The sequence below is a fragment of the Papilio xuthus genome, unplaced genomic scaffold (assembly GCF_000836235.2).
Source record: "Papilio xuthus unplaced genomic scaffold, Pxut_1.1 DF828142.1, whole genome shotgun sequence".
NCBI lineage: Eukaryota > Metazoa > Arthropoda > Insecta > Lepidoptera > Papilionidae > Papilio > Papilio xuthus.
In genome coordinates, this window is record NW_013530507.1 from 6,017,851 (window position 1) to 6,031,936 (window position 14,086).

Sequence of the window (14,086 nt, forward strand, 5' to 3'; positions counted from 1 at the left end):
GAAACTAATAAACGACTTCTTCTCTTTTGCTTCTAAGTATACTAGTTTTAAGACATAAAAAAGTTTCTTGACAGACGGACGGACAACACAGTGATCCTATAAGGGTTCTGTTTTTTTCCTTTCGAGGTACGGAACCCTAGAAATAGTTTACAGCAGCTAGAAAGACTCGCTAACCGATTATTGTTTCTCACTAAATTTTAATATTACTGAAATTGGTCATAAAAATTTTAAATAACATGATCTTTATATCTTTCATTTGTGTTTTTAAGGTTTTCACTATATTTATTTCACCAAAAAAAATCATGGCAGCATCATATCAAACCTACTTGGTTATTATTAACATCACAAAGGAGGATTATATATTCATAAAAACTAAATTAACTGTCACAATGACATATTGTGTATAAAATAAATAAATAAAACAAGCTGTCTTTGAGATTTAATACTGAAGTTGTGTTAAGCAAATTATTATTTATTAATATGGCTTATGGTAAGAATTAATTAATACAAAATACTCCTTAAAAAGTCTTAGTACCAGGTGAGAATTTTAAAATTAACAATATTAACATTACAGAACCAATTCCCGAACAAATTGGAGATATCAATTTGAATAATTATTATCTTGACCATCAAACTTACAATAAAGCTGTATACGTTCATAAGAAATACTTACCAAAGGGTAAATGTTATAGAAAATATTCAGAAATTTATAACAATTTTACTAAACATGATACATTAGAGAAAACTCAACAGTTTCCTGGACATGATAGCCAAAAAGAATTTAATGAAAAGAGAAAAAATAAAAACTTACACGACGAATCAGTGTTAGCACAAACGGTAAAGTTTGCACAAGATTTAGCCCCGAAAATAATACCTCCAAGTAGAGAGTTTTCTCCTACACCAGTTGTTTACACTATAAAAACGTCTAAGAAATCTGGGAAGAAGATTTCAAAGTGTTCCAGTCCACGAGAAAATGATTTAATGCCTGATATACATAAATCTAAAGATACGAAACATACTAAGAAAGATAAGATACTTGTTACGAAAGAAGAAGTAAGTCAAAGTACACAGGATAATACATCCGATGATTTCCAAACGAATCAAAGCTCCTCACTATCACTTTCCGAAGTCTATGAAAATAAATTGAATAAAACAACACGGAATCAAAGAAAACGTAAACAGGAATATGAATCTAAAATGGATATTTCAAACATCATGGAAGGAATTACTACTGCATTAGATTGTAATAATAATAAAATAAAAATTCACGTAATGAACGAGGAAGAAAGGAATATATTATATGAAAGTATAAGAGATCCGATTGTGAACTCTATTAAAGAATATTTAAATGAAATTAAAAATCCATCAGGAATAGCTGCAGAAATGCAAATTATATCACAAACATTAGCATGTAATATGGAAAAATTGGATTACGCGATACATACACTTGAGAAGATAGAAAGAAAGATCACAGATTATGGTGACAAAAAGACAAGAGTTATCATGTCTCCTAAACCAATATCATCTAAAGCATCAAGATTAGAAGAATTAGCAGAAGATATGCCTGATGATAGAGATTTGCCAGAAGAAGAATACGAAACAGCAGCTTATAAGAAGACAATGGTTAGTAGAAGTGCGGTTGTAGCAATGAGTCCAAATGAATATAGGACAAATAGAATGTCTGATAACAACGATCATGGTGAAAATGGACCAGTACAGGTGAATGTTACATACAGTCAATTGGAATCTAAACAAGAACGCCCTAATAGAATTCCAGCCAGATTTTGCTGGACAGATGGCAACAGAAATAATTAGAAAAGGTTCCATAACTTTTATCTTTGACTTTTGTAGCATACATTTTAGTTTTAAATTTACTAGATTTTTCTGTTAGTTTTATATTTTTTATTGTATGTTATTATTTCGTCTAGATATTATAAATATTATGAATCTAATATAAACAATCACTATTTTATTTCTTATTACAAGATTAAAATGTTATATTGTCTTTTACTTACTCCTTTGTATTTTAAGTCAATTTAGCATTGCTAAACCTACAGGTGAAATCTCAGCGAGATTTTTTATATGATAAAATAGCTGTCGACCGCGACTCAGTGCGCGCGTGATTAAAAAACATTGTAGCTTATGTATTCTTCCCGACTTCTAAGCCAAACAGTATGATCCGTGCAGCCGCTCTGGAGATAACTTCTAACAAACATCCATCTATATATACGCATTTATAATATTAGCAAGATTATTATATTAAAGGGAAATCGTAACTAATAATTATACAAATATATTCATTTCTATGTTTTATTTTACTTTGGTTCCTCATTATCTATGGACAGAGTATATCTGTTTGTTGTTGAGCAAGAGCCGGAATCGGTTACACATTATCACAACGTGTTCTGTTTTTAAACACGATTAGGTGGTCTGTCGTAACCTTTATCTGTAAGTACACATAGTTATAATAGTTCCGTTATTATTCATTATTATACTATGTTTTAATTGCCAGATAATTACTTTTATTTGACAGTTTACAACAATCTAAACTAAGTACGTACGCCATCTTACTATTATGTCTTATTTGTCTTACTAATCTTGCTAATATTTTGCATTTATAATATTAGTAATATGCCAAACTTTAGATGTAATGTTGGGAAGTATATCCAAAACGGCTGCATGGATCTTGATGAAATTTGACATAGATGTAGAACATAGTCTGGAAGAACACATAGACTATTTTTTTTTTAATTCAGCACGGACGAAGACTCAAGCGACAACTAGTTACGTAATAAATCTTTGAGTTCTATTATAAAATTAGTCTGCGATTGTTTAATTTAATAATTAAAGTTTTATGACTTTTTATATCAGAATTGTTTAGAAGAAATATTAGCTTAAACAGCATAGTTCTGTTCTTTCATATTTTCAATTTTGTGTGCTATGTGTGAAGTAGATGAAAAACATTTTATATAAGTGCGTATAGTTTTATAAAAGGCGAAAGCAAATGCAAGAATAAAAATTAAATAAAATTTATAAATTATATTTAGAAATTGAAAAGAAATCATGCAAATAATATATTGTATAGCGATATAATCGAATTATTATTGAATTAACGTATTGTGTGATTCAATTTGTAAGCTATTAGGATTGTTGCAAAGCTGTAGTATTTGTATAATATAGATTGAAACGTTGCAAAGAATATGGCAATCACTCACCAAAGTTTGGGCGGCTGTCTGGTGCTGGAAAAACAGGCCTCAGTCAGTAATGCCAGAAATAAAGGAAGATATCGCGACAAAGAATAATGTAGTGGAAAGATAGTGTAATGTACCTGTCTACCGTATGTGCTGTGTTATAATTTCAACATTATATTATAAGATTTAAAGATCACATTTAAACAAAATGAATGTTTTTATAAACAAAATTTTGTGTCAGTATTTATTCAGTTTTAATATTAAATTTAATTTTTTTACAAGAATTACAAGCGGCAATTATAATATAAAATGAAATTGCTATTCAAATATTAAAGTGAACTATCGCTTAGTTAATTTCACATTAAAATCAATTCATATTTAATAAAAAACAAACAAAATAAAGTAGAAAACCTATTTGAACAATTTAGAAGCGCTTTATCCCGTAATATGGTTCATAAAAGGCGAATTATGTCCCGTTGAAATTGTAGAAGGGTTGCGCAACCGAAGTTATACAGCTATTATTAACTTAAGATCTTGGATTTGATCCAAACTGCAGTGTACAGTGCATCGCACAGATCCAATGACAATATCTAAATGCAAGATGTACGCCTGTTTGCACACTATTCAGTCACTTAGAAGATGGAGAATAGAGCTTTTATCTCGTTCTATAACATCTTTTATCTTGCTCTACGGAGCGGAATCGGGAAAATAATTAAAGATCTTTTGTGAACGACTAAGATTATACCTTTAATGACTTGCCAGAGTACTTGTATAGATATTTATAGCAGTATTTGAAATAACATTTTCAAAAAAATAATAATATATGAATTTACGGATATAAAAACGGCTAAACATTCAAGTATATTCGTCCGGTGGCGGCACCGACTAGTTTTGAGCCCATCGGGGGCCATTTATCAGGGTGAGTGGGACTGGTATTCCGCGTACGGAGACTAGTCGGTGCCGCCACCGAACGAATATACGTGTGTGTTTAGCCGTTTTTATATGAGTTTATTATAATATCTCACGATAGTTTGAATAAATTTATATATGAATTTGTTACTTATTCTTGCATCAATCAAAGGAATCATATTTTAAATGCCATCTAATCTTCTTCGATTTTTTGTATAAGAATTAAACAAACTCTATGGTTGAAACTTGTTGTGTTTTTAATTATAAAAAATATTTAAACGATCACAGTAACGCGGCAAGTTTGTAAAACATGAAAATTACTAAATGAATATGGGTGCCTAGCACGAATATTTGTTACAATATATTTAGTATCGTCATCGACAAAAGTGCAGACTTGCTGCACAAATTATAATATAAATTTAGTAATAAATGAGCCATAACGTATATTAATATCTTATACTATGTTTGACATAATTGACCTTGAAGATTGTTGACCACTGGAGTACAAGGAATATGTGAAAGGTTTTTTTATCCGTAGTTAATTTTAAATTTTTATGTATTTGATATTCCGTTTATTAATACAGTGGTCTGCAGTTATAAAGAATTCTTTTGTTGAAATATTTTATCTATAAATATCATTCTTAAAAGAAAACTGTACACTCTGCAATAATACTTTGTCCCAACACTGAACAAAGCCTTTTGTTTCTCTTTGTCTTATACGCTTTATGTTTTTAGCCCAACTAAAATGTCAGAAATCGGAGGAAATTGTTATTAACTATTAAATTAATGACTGTAGGAAATTAATAATTATTAAAACTTATTAACTTTAGTTATTTAATATAAGGATTGAAACAAGTTGTCGGCTACAGTTTTTCCATCCAAGTATTACGTGGGAACCTTCAAGAGTAGACTGAATAGGCCTTAAACTTAAGCTATGCGCTAAGCTTTCGACCACATCATGACTTAACATCTGGGATCATGGTCAAACGTTAGCTTGTTCAATATAAAATATCATATTTAAGAATCAATTTCTGTTTGATTTCTCTTGGACGTCTCAAGCCAAGCAAACATTTTGCCTTGATACGGTGTATGTAAGGAAGAATGAACCTTAATAAAGTTAAGAGTTAACTTGATTATTGTATTATTTAAGTAACGACGTTTTTGTCATGTTAACTAACAAGTCTCTGTTTTGTTTCTCTACATTTTTAACCCTTAATTCGACGAAATTTTTTGTAGCAAAAAAACTGTTTTTTTTTTTAGTAAAGTTATACGTAATTTTCTCTAAACTAGTTCAGTAGATTTTATTTAATTAGTTGTTCGTGAACACCATCGAATTAAGGGTTAATTCTATTACTATCACGTAAACATTACTGAAATAAAACAAACGAGTTAATGTCTGGTAATGCATACAAGGGCAATGAAACACGTATTTAAAATGTCATAAAAACCCGTATATTTAATCCAAAGCAGTGTCAACACTTAAATATGTTTTACTGCTGTTTTATGCTCGTACGTTTCGTAATAGAGAATTTATTGCAAGCCATTAAAAGCTTTAATACAGGTGCCATTAGGTCTCAATTGAAGCGTAGAAAATACGGCTCAGATTTACATTATTTATGAGTAATATCAAAACGTACGTTTGTATCAAACACTGATGGGTATGTTTTGAATTATGGTGATAACTTTTTAAGTCACATATTTTTGTAATTTTTTTACGTTTGTTTTTTTTTTCTTTATTAACTTCATCTATTTTTAATGGCTTCATATGTTTAGTGAAAAATTATGTATACCATCTCTTTAGTTGGCTTACTGGCCACTAAGATATTTCCCTTTTTAGTTTTTTTTTTATAAGAGACGGGGGCAAACGAGCGGCGGAAACACCGAGGTGATCAACGCACCCATGGACACCTACTACACCAGAGAAACTGCAGATGCGTTGCCGGCCTTTAAGGAAATGGTATGCTCGCTTCTTGAAGCTCCCCAAGTCGTATTGGTTTGAACATACCGCCGAGGACAGAAAATAGTTAAGGAAAAATATACGGGAAAAACAGAAGACAATCGCGCGGGAAGTTAACTATGTAGTCTCGTATTGAGTTTGAATTATTTTAACAACGATTAAACGGATATTGGCTGCCGTACTTTTGTTTTCAATTAATACAAGATTAGTTTTTGATTAATTTTCTTTTATTCTTTTCCAGTTTAACGGTGGAGTACGCGAGACATATGTGTAAATTAAATCTTTAATTCCTCTAATAATCTAAGTGAATTTTTAACTTCCAATGATTCTATTGATTAAAAAAATATATCTTCTGTAATTTAAGATCAGTTTTACATACACAGATTATAAAGAATTTTACATCTTAATACAATCGAGATATACTAACCCACATTTCCTTAAGATGTGATTGGATTTACCATACTCAAACAGCTCTATAAAACCACACTGATATCAGTCTAATTTCGATACACGACAATTAATCTGATAATTTTGTAGGTAAAACAAATACAATTAATGTCTTTTAATCAATAGAGTTGAACCTTAACGAAGGAAGATATATCTCGGTTCGTAACAGAATTAAGTGACTTTCAACGTAGATTAATTGTGTCCATGAAATGCAGGCGTTACTCTGACAAATCGTAGGCAACCATATACCTTTATTGTATATAAACATGTATATAGATGTGGACGATGAAGACATATATAATACTTTATACAAGGTATTTGCTAGCTTGTAGTGGAAACACGAATTTGTTGATCGAAACACAGGTGATTTAATAAAAAAATAATTTATATCTTTAAACAGTAATTGATGAGATTTAATTAAGAATTGCTTTAACGTAGTTATTTAACTTAAGTAGTTAACTTGACTTTGTAACCTCCTTGTATTTTGTAGGTCGCGAATATTGCATAACGACCTATTTATATGACCTAAGTAATATAAAAGCAATTTCAAGTTACCATAATGTATAAATGATACTTTGTATTACAGTTTGTTAAATAAAGTACATAATGGTCACTATTACATAAATATAATAACTACCTATATCGTTGGCTAGAAAATTTAAAAATTATAATTTTTTAACAAGCTGAATTTTATAAAAAAAAATGGGAGATAAACAAAAACAAAAGGGGCATTGACATAAACAAAAAGTAAAGCTCAGTTAACCGGAACACAACCTGTACTAAACAATTCATGCCTTTATAGTGCAATTCCTTTCTACGCTTGCCTGCGTAGACCCAACGTAGCTACATCGTAGCCCGGATGTAGCGCACTCGTAGATGCTGCTACAAAATCTGTAGCACGCGCAACACTAACGATTGTTTGCGGCTTCGCTTACGTAACTTTTAAGTACGTTTTGTTTTAGAATTCCAAAACCTTTTTTAAACAATAGTTTTTTTACCGAAGAGGAGTTTAACAAGTTCTGTTTTCAATTCGTTATTTTGTTTCTATCTGGGTTTTGTTTTTGAGGAAGTTAGCTATTATTTTAATATACTAAAAAGTTTCTAACTTTAGAATTTTGATAGATTTCTTATTGGTATTGTGAACTATCGTGAGCCTATAATCAGGAGTAACTTTAAAAAAAACCCAATCCAATTACTAGTATCCTTCGGTAAACCAATTCGACTTCTAATCGGTACCATAAAACTAGGCGCTATCGGCGAGATCAAAGGGAACGCACGTGATCGAGGCACGCCAGCGTTACGTAAAGCAGGGCGAGTGCAGTCACCATAACAACGCGAGTCAAACAGGACACCTCTCACTTCACGCCGCTCTTCTCATTATAAACAAGTTTACGCTACAATCACAACTATAATATATCATGCAATGTTTGCGACCTAATAATAAGGTTCTATACACGCGCTGCTGATGCTGATGATGATATCGCTTGATCATCAATACTTGAGTCAGTGAAACCAAATATCACTATATTTTATTATCTAATTGTAATAACATTAGTAAATATGATAAATAAAACTTTTATGTGGAAATATTGATCTACTTTCACTATTTAAATTACTAGTTGTATCAAGCAGTCGTTTTAAGTTATTCTAAAAAAATCATTCCTAATTTGACGTAGATTTGGAATCTTCCTAATTTAACAGAACATTAAAATCTATTCTAGTTTGTGGTTTATTAGACCAAATCGACATCAAGGGTAAGGCGACATGCAGGTGTGCGGGCGAGCTTACCGTAGGCATGAGCTGGTCCGTGCTGCGGACTCTGGTCACCTTGTTCTTGTAGATGAGCTTCTTGAGCGCGCGCTCGACCGGCTGATTCCACCGCATGAACATCACGTACGCGCCGTACAGCGAGAACAACACCAGCGCCTCCTGCCAGTAAATCATGCTATCCCGGAAACAGTATATCAACACTAGCAGGCTGATAGAATAGAAGGTACAGTCTCGGAACAGGGGCCACCAGGTGAGCGAGAGAGTTGTGCGCGAGAAGAGCGCGCAAGCACCGATCACGAACAATATGTTAAAGACGGCGGAGCCAACGATCGTCCCGATGCCCACGTCATCGAATGACACGAACACGCCGATGATGGAGGTGAAGAGTTCGGGCGCGGAGCCACCGGCAGCCATGAAGGTGGCGCCCGCAACATCATCGCGGATGGCAAGCCGCTCTATGATAACGTCCAGCGCTGGTACGAAGAACTCATCGCACACTATCGCCAGAGCCACAAACATGTAGCCCATGCCGAGCACGTGCAGCAGCACCGCGCCCGACCGCCGCTGCTCCTCTGTGAAGATGTCTGGGGGGAAGAGGGGTGCCTTCTCCTCCTCCGGTAGGAAGGTGGTGAAGTTGGTGGCGTTGGGCTCGCCGGCCCGCGCCGCCGCCAGCAGCGCGAGCAGCAGCGCGCCTCCCATGCCGCGCTCCCGGGGACTGCCGCCACACTGCCGCCGCGCCGCGCGCCTGTCGCCGCCGCTACACCACTAGCTGCGATTGCGAGCGATTATTCGAGGCAACTTTATCGATTTGAATAATTGCTTGTCTTATAATTTTATTTTAGGTTAATGCAAGTGCCTAATAGTGAGTTTGTAGTAAGATTCTTAAGTTAATTTGCATTCACTAATTATGTGTACTTTCCCTTATGACATTCGTCGTCAAAAAGTAATTTTTACTTCTATTATACAATTTTAGTCCAGATCTATTTCTACACTTCTGATGAATCAAAGTCGATGTTTGTATGTCTTCAATACTCTTTTAAACCACTGAACAAAATTTGATGAATCTTTGGAAAGGTATTCCTAAGATGCAGGGCAATGCAATGCATATACAAAATAAAACGATTAACAAATGCGGCATTCGATACATCGATATCAAGTATGGAAGTCCCTAGTAGCGTCACTCCCCCAGTTGCGGGGAGCCGGGGCGCGTTCGATAGCGTCGCACTGCGTCGCCCCGCCTCACTCCGCCCCGGCCGTCGAGACACACAGATACTACAGATGCGCTCTGCCTCGAACCTAGACCCATCCAACGCGTGCAACCAAACAACGTGGCAATACACACTTAAGTAATAGACGCATACATACTATGAATGAAAACGTACTTATAATTATAACAGAGTGTTATAAAATTGCTTTTTTCCTGGTTGCATTTTTAGGTTAGGAAAATTTTATATTTTCAAAAATTAAAGCGAGGTTATATTTTATTTTTCAACTGAGAAAATTTCAGTCACGTTGCAATCTATTAATAAATGTAAAGTTGTATTTTTTCTGAAAAAAAAAATTGCTAGCAATTTTTTTTTATTTCAAACTCTGTGTAGTGGAAATGATAAAACATCGGGACCGCAAACTCAGTGATTTATACCGAAACATGCCGCGACAGATGCAAATAATTGATAGTGCACGGCGCGCACGGAATTATTTATTGAATGCAACACGACAATAAATAGAAAAATACAGCATCTTACTAATATTATAAATTCGAGTGTTTGGATGTTAGTTAATACCATCTCTGTATCTCCAGAATAGCTCAACGGATTACGATGAAATTCTACATGGATGTAGAACATGGTCTGGGAAAAAAATGGTTTATTATAATAGTTTGTTGCTGTATTTTCCAATTTAATTAGCTATGCAGTTCATGACTAACGACTGACTAAAATTAGGAGTAATCTGTAAATTGCTCCTAATTTTAGTCCTCTACTCTTCCCATTTTTTCTTATAAGGAAACGATAGGAAGGGCAAGCAGATTTGATGAAGGGACGCATACGAAGGGGGAATATCCTTTTCTGTGTTTCTACTTTTCCGCTAAAAACATTTGAAAGTATAAAGTAGATACTTAGACTTTTACATTGTTAATTATCAAGCGATTGTTCCTACAATCTGCAGCCTCGGCGTCTGCCAACTTAACTATTAAATGCAGGAGAGCTTTACTCCTTAATGAAGGGGATACTTGCGTAATTAAAATCACAATTTAATGTTCATATGTTTCATTCCGTTTTACAATATTTTTCAAGAGTATTCTTAGTTCTTTTACAGCTGTTTCAAAGGGAACATAAAACATTAAAATCCGAGATATTTTTAATCCTTTTTTTACAGTTTATAACTAAACTGGTCGGGAATTTAACGACTTACATGATTAATATTATATCCACAATAACTAAAAACATTAATTGGTCGCTAAGAAAGATCTTAACCCTTATTAGCCTAGAGTTTCAATTTTGATACCAATCTTTTAAACCGAATGTTTACATTACTATTAGTTTTTTTTTATAGGTTGGCTGTACCTATTTTACTGTTGTATAATATTCTTTCCAACGATATTAAAAAAAATAATTCATTATTGTTTTATTTTATCAAGAAAACACAGTAATATTAAAAATAAATCACTTTCGTATGTAAATCAGGCTACTAAGGGTTACGTATAGATTTCTCCCAGTAATGAAGACTTAAAGACTGTTGGATAAGTTACCTGATTAGTTGTCAATACATCAGAAGTTATGACAAAAATTGTATATTTACTTTACTTCGGTTAAATTTCCTATAATATTATTTTTAGCGTGTCTCGTAGCGCTGTCATCGCGTCTACACCTGCCGCTTATGTAAGATGGCACGCCGCCAGCTGAAGGCTTTCATGAAAAATTACTTCGCAAAAAACTCTGTTCAAAATTTTTTCCATCAATTTACGTGGCTTATTTGAATTGTAATTCGATCTTCTTTGTGATAGAATCTTTTTAAAATTCGATCCTCTAATTTGGTGGAAAGAGATTTTTTAATGATTAGTGAAATTTCTTTTCATAATTTTAATTGTTTTTACAATAAAAATGACTAGCTTGATATTTAAAATAAGTTCTAATTAAATGATCTCCAGTCGATAAACTTTTGCAATTAGAAATTGCAATATTATAAGTATTAACATAAGGCATTAGTTAAGTTTCAAACATAAGCATCATAGCTTTTACGCCATATTAATTGCAAAATAAGTCAGGAAATTATTATCCTTACGCCCTGTTTTCTGAAACAAAATAAAAAATTATATCGTCATCCCTCATTTTCTTTAATAAAACAGATATACCAATGTGTATTAAACGGGGATTTTGGTCTCAGAAACCCACGGTACGACGTTGAAGTTGACGTTTGCTTTGGAGTTGACGTTAATGTTGACGTTCACGCCATGTTTAGGTGGATGCGTACACCAGTGGGTAAACTACACCTGCGAAGTTACAAATTACGAGTTAGTACAGTTAAAAATTAAATAGACGAAAATGATCCGTCGGCCATCTGCTACTCGCTTTTATTGCCTTGCAGTTTGCAGTGCTCGGGAAAAGTGGCAACACTTTTTCAAAAGGTAATATTTTAATATTAAAAATATTTCAATAACATAAAAAAATTACCTGAGATATGTTGTAAAATTTTGAATATTTTTTTACTTATTATTTTGAAAATAATAAAAATAACTAAAAAATATCTTACCAATATTTTAAGTAAAGAACGCAATGGAAACCATAGACAATTATTTTAGCTCTGTCAAGTCACGCTAATGTCATTGACCCATTTTATCACACGTAGAGTATCTAATTGGATTATATTTAATAAAATTATAAATTGTTAAGTTAACATTCCGTAAATAACTCATAAATTAGTCTCTACGATGTGGCTGGACGAAGTGGATGGTTTTGCAGAGATATTTAAGGGGTATTTACCCTACTATTTGCTTGTTGCTCTGCCTATATTTATTATCATGTCTCCAGTAAATCCAGTGGCAGCATCACACGAATTTTCTGTATATAGAATGCAACAATACGACCTCCACTCCGTACCCCATGGTGAGTGTAAATAATAATTGTTATTCTAATTTATGATTTGTTTAAAATCATCGATCCATAAATTAAGGTTATATTTTTGATCTTACCGAGACCGCCCAATCTCTTATCAAGATTTTCTTATTTACACTGTGATATATTTTATCACTGCATTTCAGGTCATGTTTCAGTCTTTATTTGTAAAAGATTAAAGAAAATTCTATAATATAACCTCCTGTAATGTCAATATTATCGATTTTTGTTTTGAGTTCTTTCGACTTACAAAAATACATAGAGTAATTCATAAGATGTTTATAGATTATTGAATCTTATTGTGGAATCAATCGTATAATAATGATAAAATTAAGATGTAATATATTAAAATATTACAAGAAAAAATGTCCCCTTATTATAAATTTGCTGCCTTTAAGTAGTTGGATCACTATAATTATATTGAGTAATACGGTCCTTTATAATCCTACTAAAGTTTTCCTCATTAATTTATCAGTATTTAATACAAAGCTGTAATACCCTTGTTAGTAGGAAGCCCTATATATTAAAGTCTCTTGACATTATCAATTATCTTAATCTCGTGTGACTCAATGACCATGTAGGTCACAATTTTGTTGCAGTTATTTAATTACATTTGACTGAAGCTAGTAACTTTGTATTAGCAAAATATTAGTAATGTTTTATGCTAAAAAATTGTGGCAAAAGAAATACATACTATGTAACTTACAAAACTAGAAAATTGAAGTAACCTAGTTATTAGATATAGGTGACATATATAAATAAATATTTAAGCTTAATGTGTTATGTATATACTAAGGGGGCATCTCTTGTGGAATCACAGTCCTTATGAGTTGACTTAGCACATTTAGGTCATCGGTTTTGGCCTTCAATAATATCATCAATCATAACATAGGTAGCTAATTAACAATTGGCAGATATCTTTGAGATGTTAAAAGATTTCTTACCTTTGTAGTATATTAAATTTATTAATAGTTAACTTCTTTGCCAGGATGTCGGAGTTCTAGCTTCAACCTGGAAGGCCGTTCGCTGACATCATGGAGCACGGCCCGGCACTGTGTTGTGGCCCGCTTACAGGATATCACAATTGAACAGTTTATGGAGATTAGGAGTAAATCTCCTGCGCTTTTGCTTGTGCTGCCTAAAAATAATACTGAATTGACAGTTGAACAAAAAGAGGTATGTGATATGAAGTTTTTTTTATTTGATATAACATTAATTGATTTGTGATTTCTTTTAATTTAATAGTCATAACAAGCACATGTGTATGCCACAGCCAAAAAGAATGTGAAGCCAATACTTAACTCTTTAAGGAATTTTAGTAAAGTTAAGTGAACATTACTTATTGTGGAGAAAATGTGCAAAGAGATATTTGTAACAAAAAAACCGTAGATTTCTTTTTCTTTGATTGTGAGTTAGGAATGAACCAATGGCTGGCTTGTATCAATATGCATTGGTTATAACTTATTTGACTTCTATTTCATAGGTTCCAAATCTAAGGTTTTTTAACACTTCCTGTGTTAGGAACATCCCATTCAATTTGTCATGTCTTTTTTTCCAGCACATCCAGCTCCTGGAAATGGCGATGATCCAACAAGAAATGTTAGCTCCCGTTTACTTTGCTAAATGGTCTCCTGAGTTTGAGGATATCCTGGATGACCTTCAGCACAGCTTCATAACTGATGACAAATCTGGTACAGCTT

General features: G+C 33.0%; 3 protein-coding genes across 3 annotated transcripts in view; 2 read left to right on the top strand and 1 right to left on the bottom strand.

The window, feature by feature from the left end:
- The window catches only part of LOC106114001 (sodium/potassium/calcium exchanger Nckx30C), a 64,798-nt gene extending 55,825 nt beyond the window's left edge, over positions 1–8,973 (bottom strand). The window contains exons 1-2 of the mRNA XM_013307060.1: positions 8,293–8,973; positions 3,216–3,239 (exon numbers count right to left, since the gene is read on the bottom strand). Coding sequence (XP_013162514.1) covers positions 3,216–3,239; positions 8,293–8,973 — 705 coding nt within the window. The remainder of the gene's footprint in view (positions 1–3,215; positions 3,240–8,292) is intronic.
- On the top strand, positions 400–1,917 carry LOC106114450 (uncharacterized). Its single transcript, XM_013307677.1, has 2 exons — positions 400–490; positions 575–1,917. Exons 1-2 carry the CDS (start codon positions 481–483, stop codon positions 1,813–1,815), a joined length of 1,251 nt encoding a protein of 416 aa, XP_013163131.1. The 5' UTR covers positions 400–480; the 3' UTR covers positions 1,816–1,917.
- Positions 8,974–12,090: 3,117 nt separating the features above from the next.
- LOC106114002 (nicalin-1) overlaps positions 12,091–14,086 on the top strand; it is an 8,643-nt gene continuing 6,647 nt past the window's right edge. Inside the window, exons 1-3 of the mRNA XM_013307061.1 lie at positions 12,091–12,377; positions 13,375–13,562; positions 13,945–14,082. Of these exons, the coding sequence (XP_013162515.1) occupies positions 12,203–12,377; positions 13,375–13,562; positions 13,945–14,082 (501 nt within the window). The 5' untranslated portion in view covers positions 12,091–12,202. The remainder of the gene's footprint in view (positions 12,378–13,374; positions 13,563–13,944; positions 14,083–14,086) is intronic.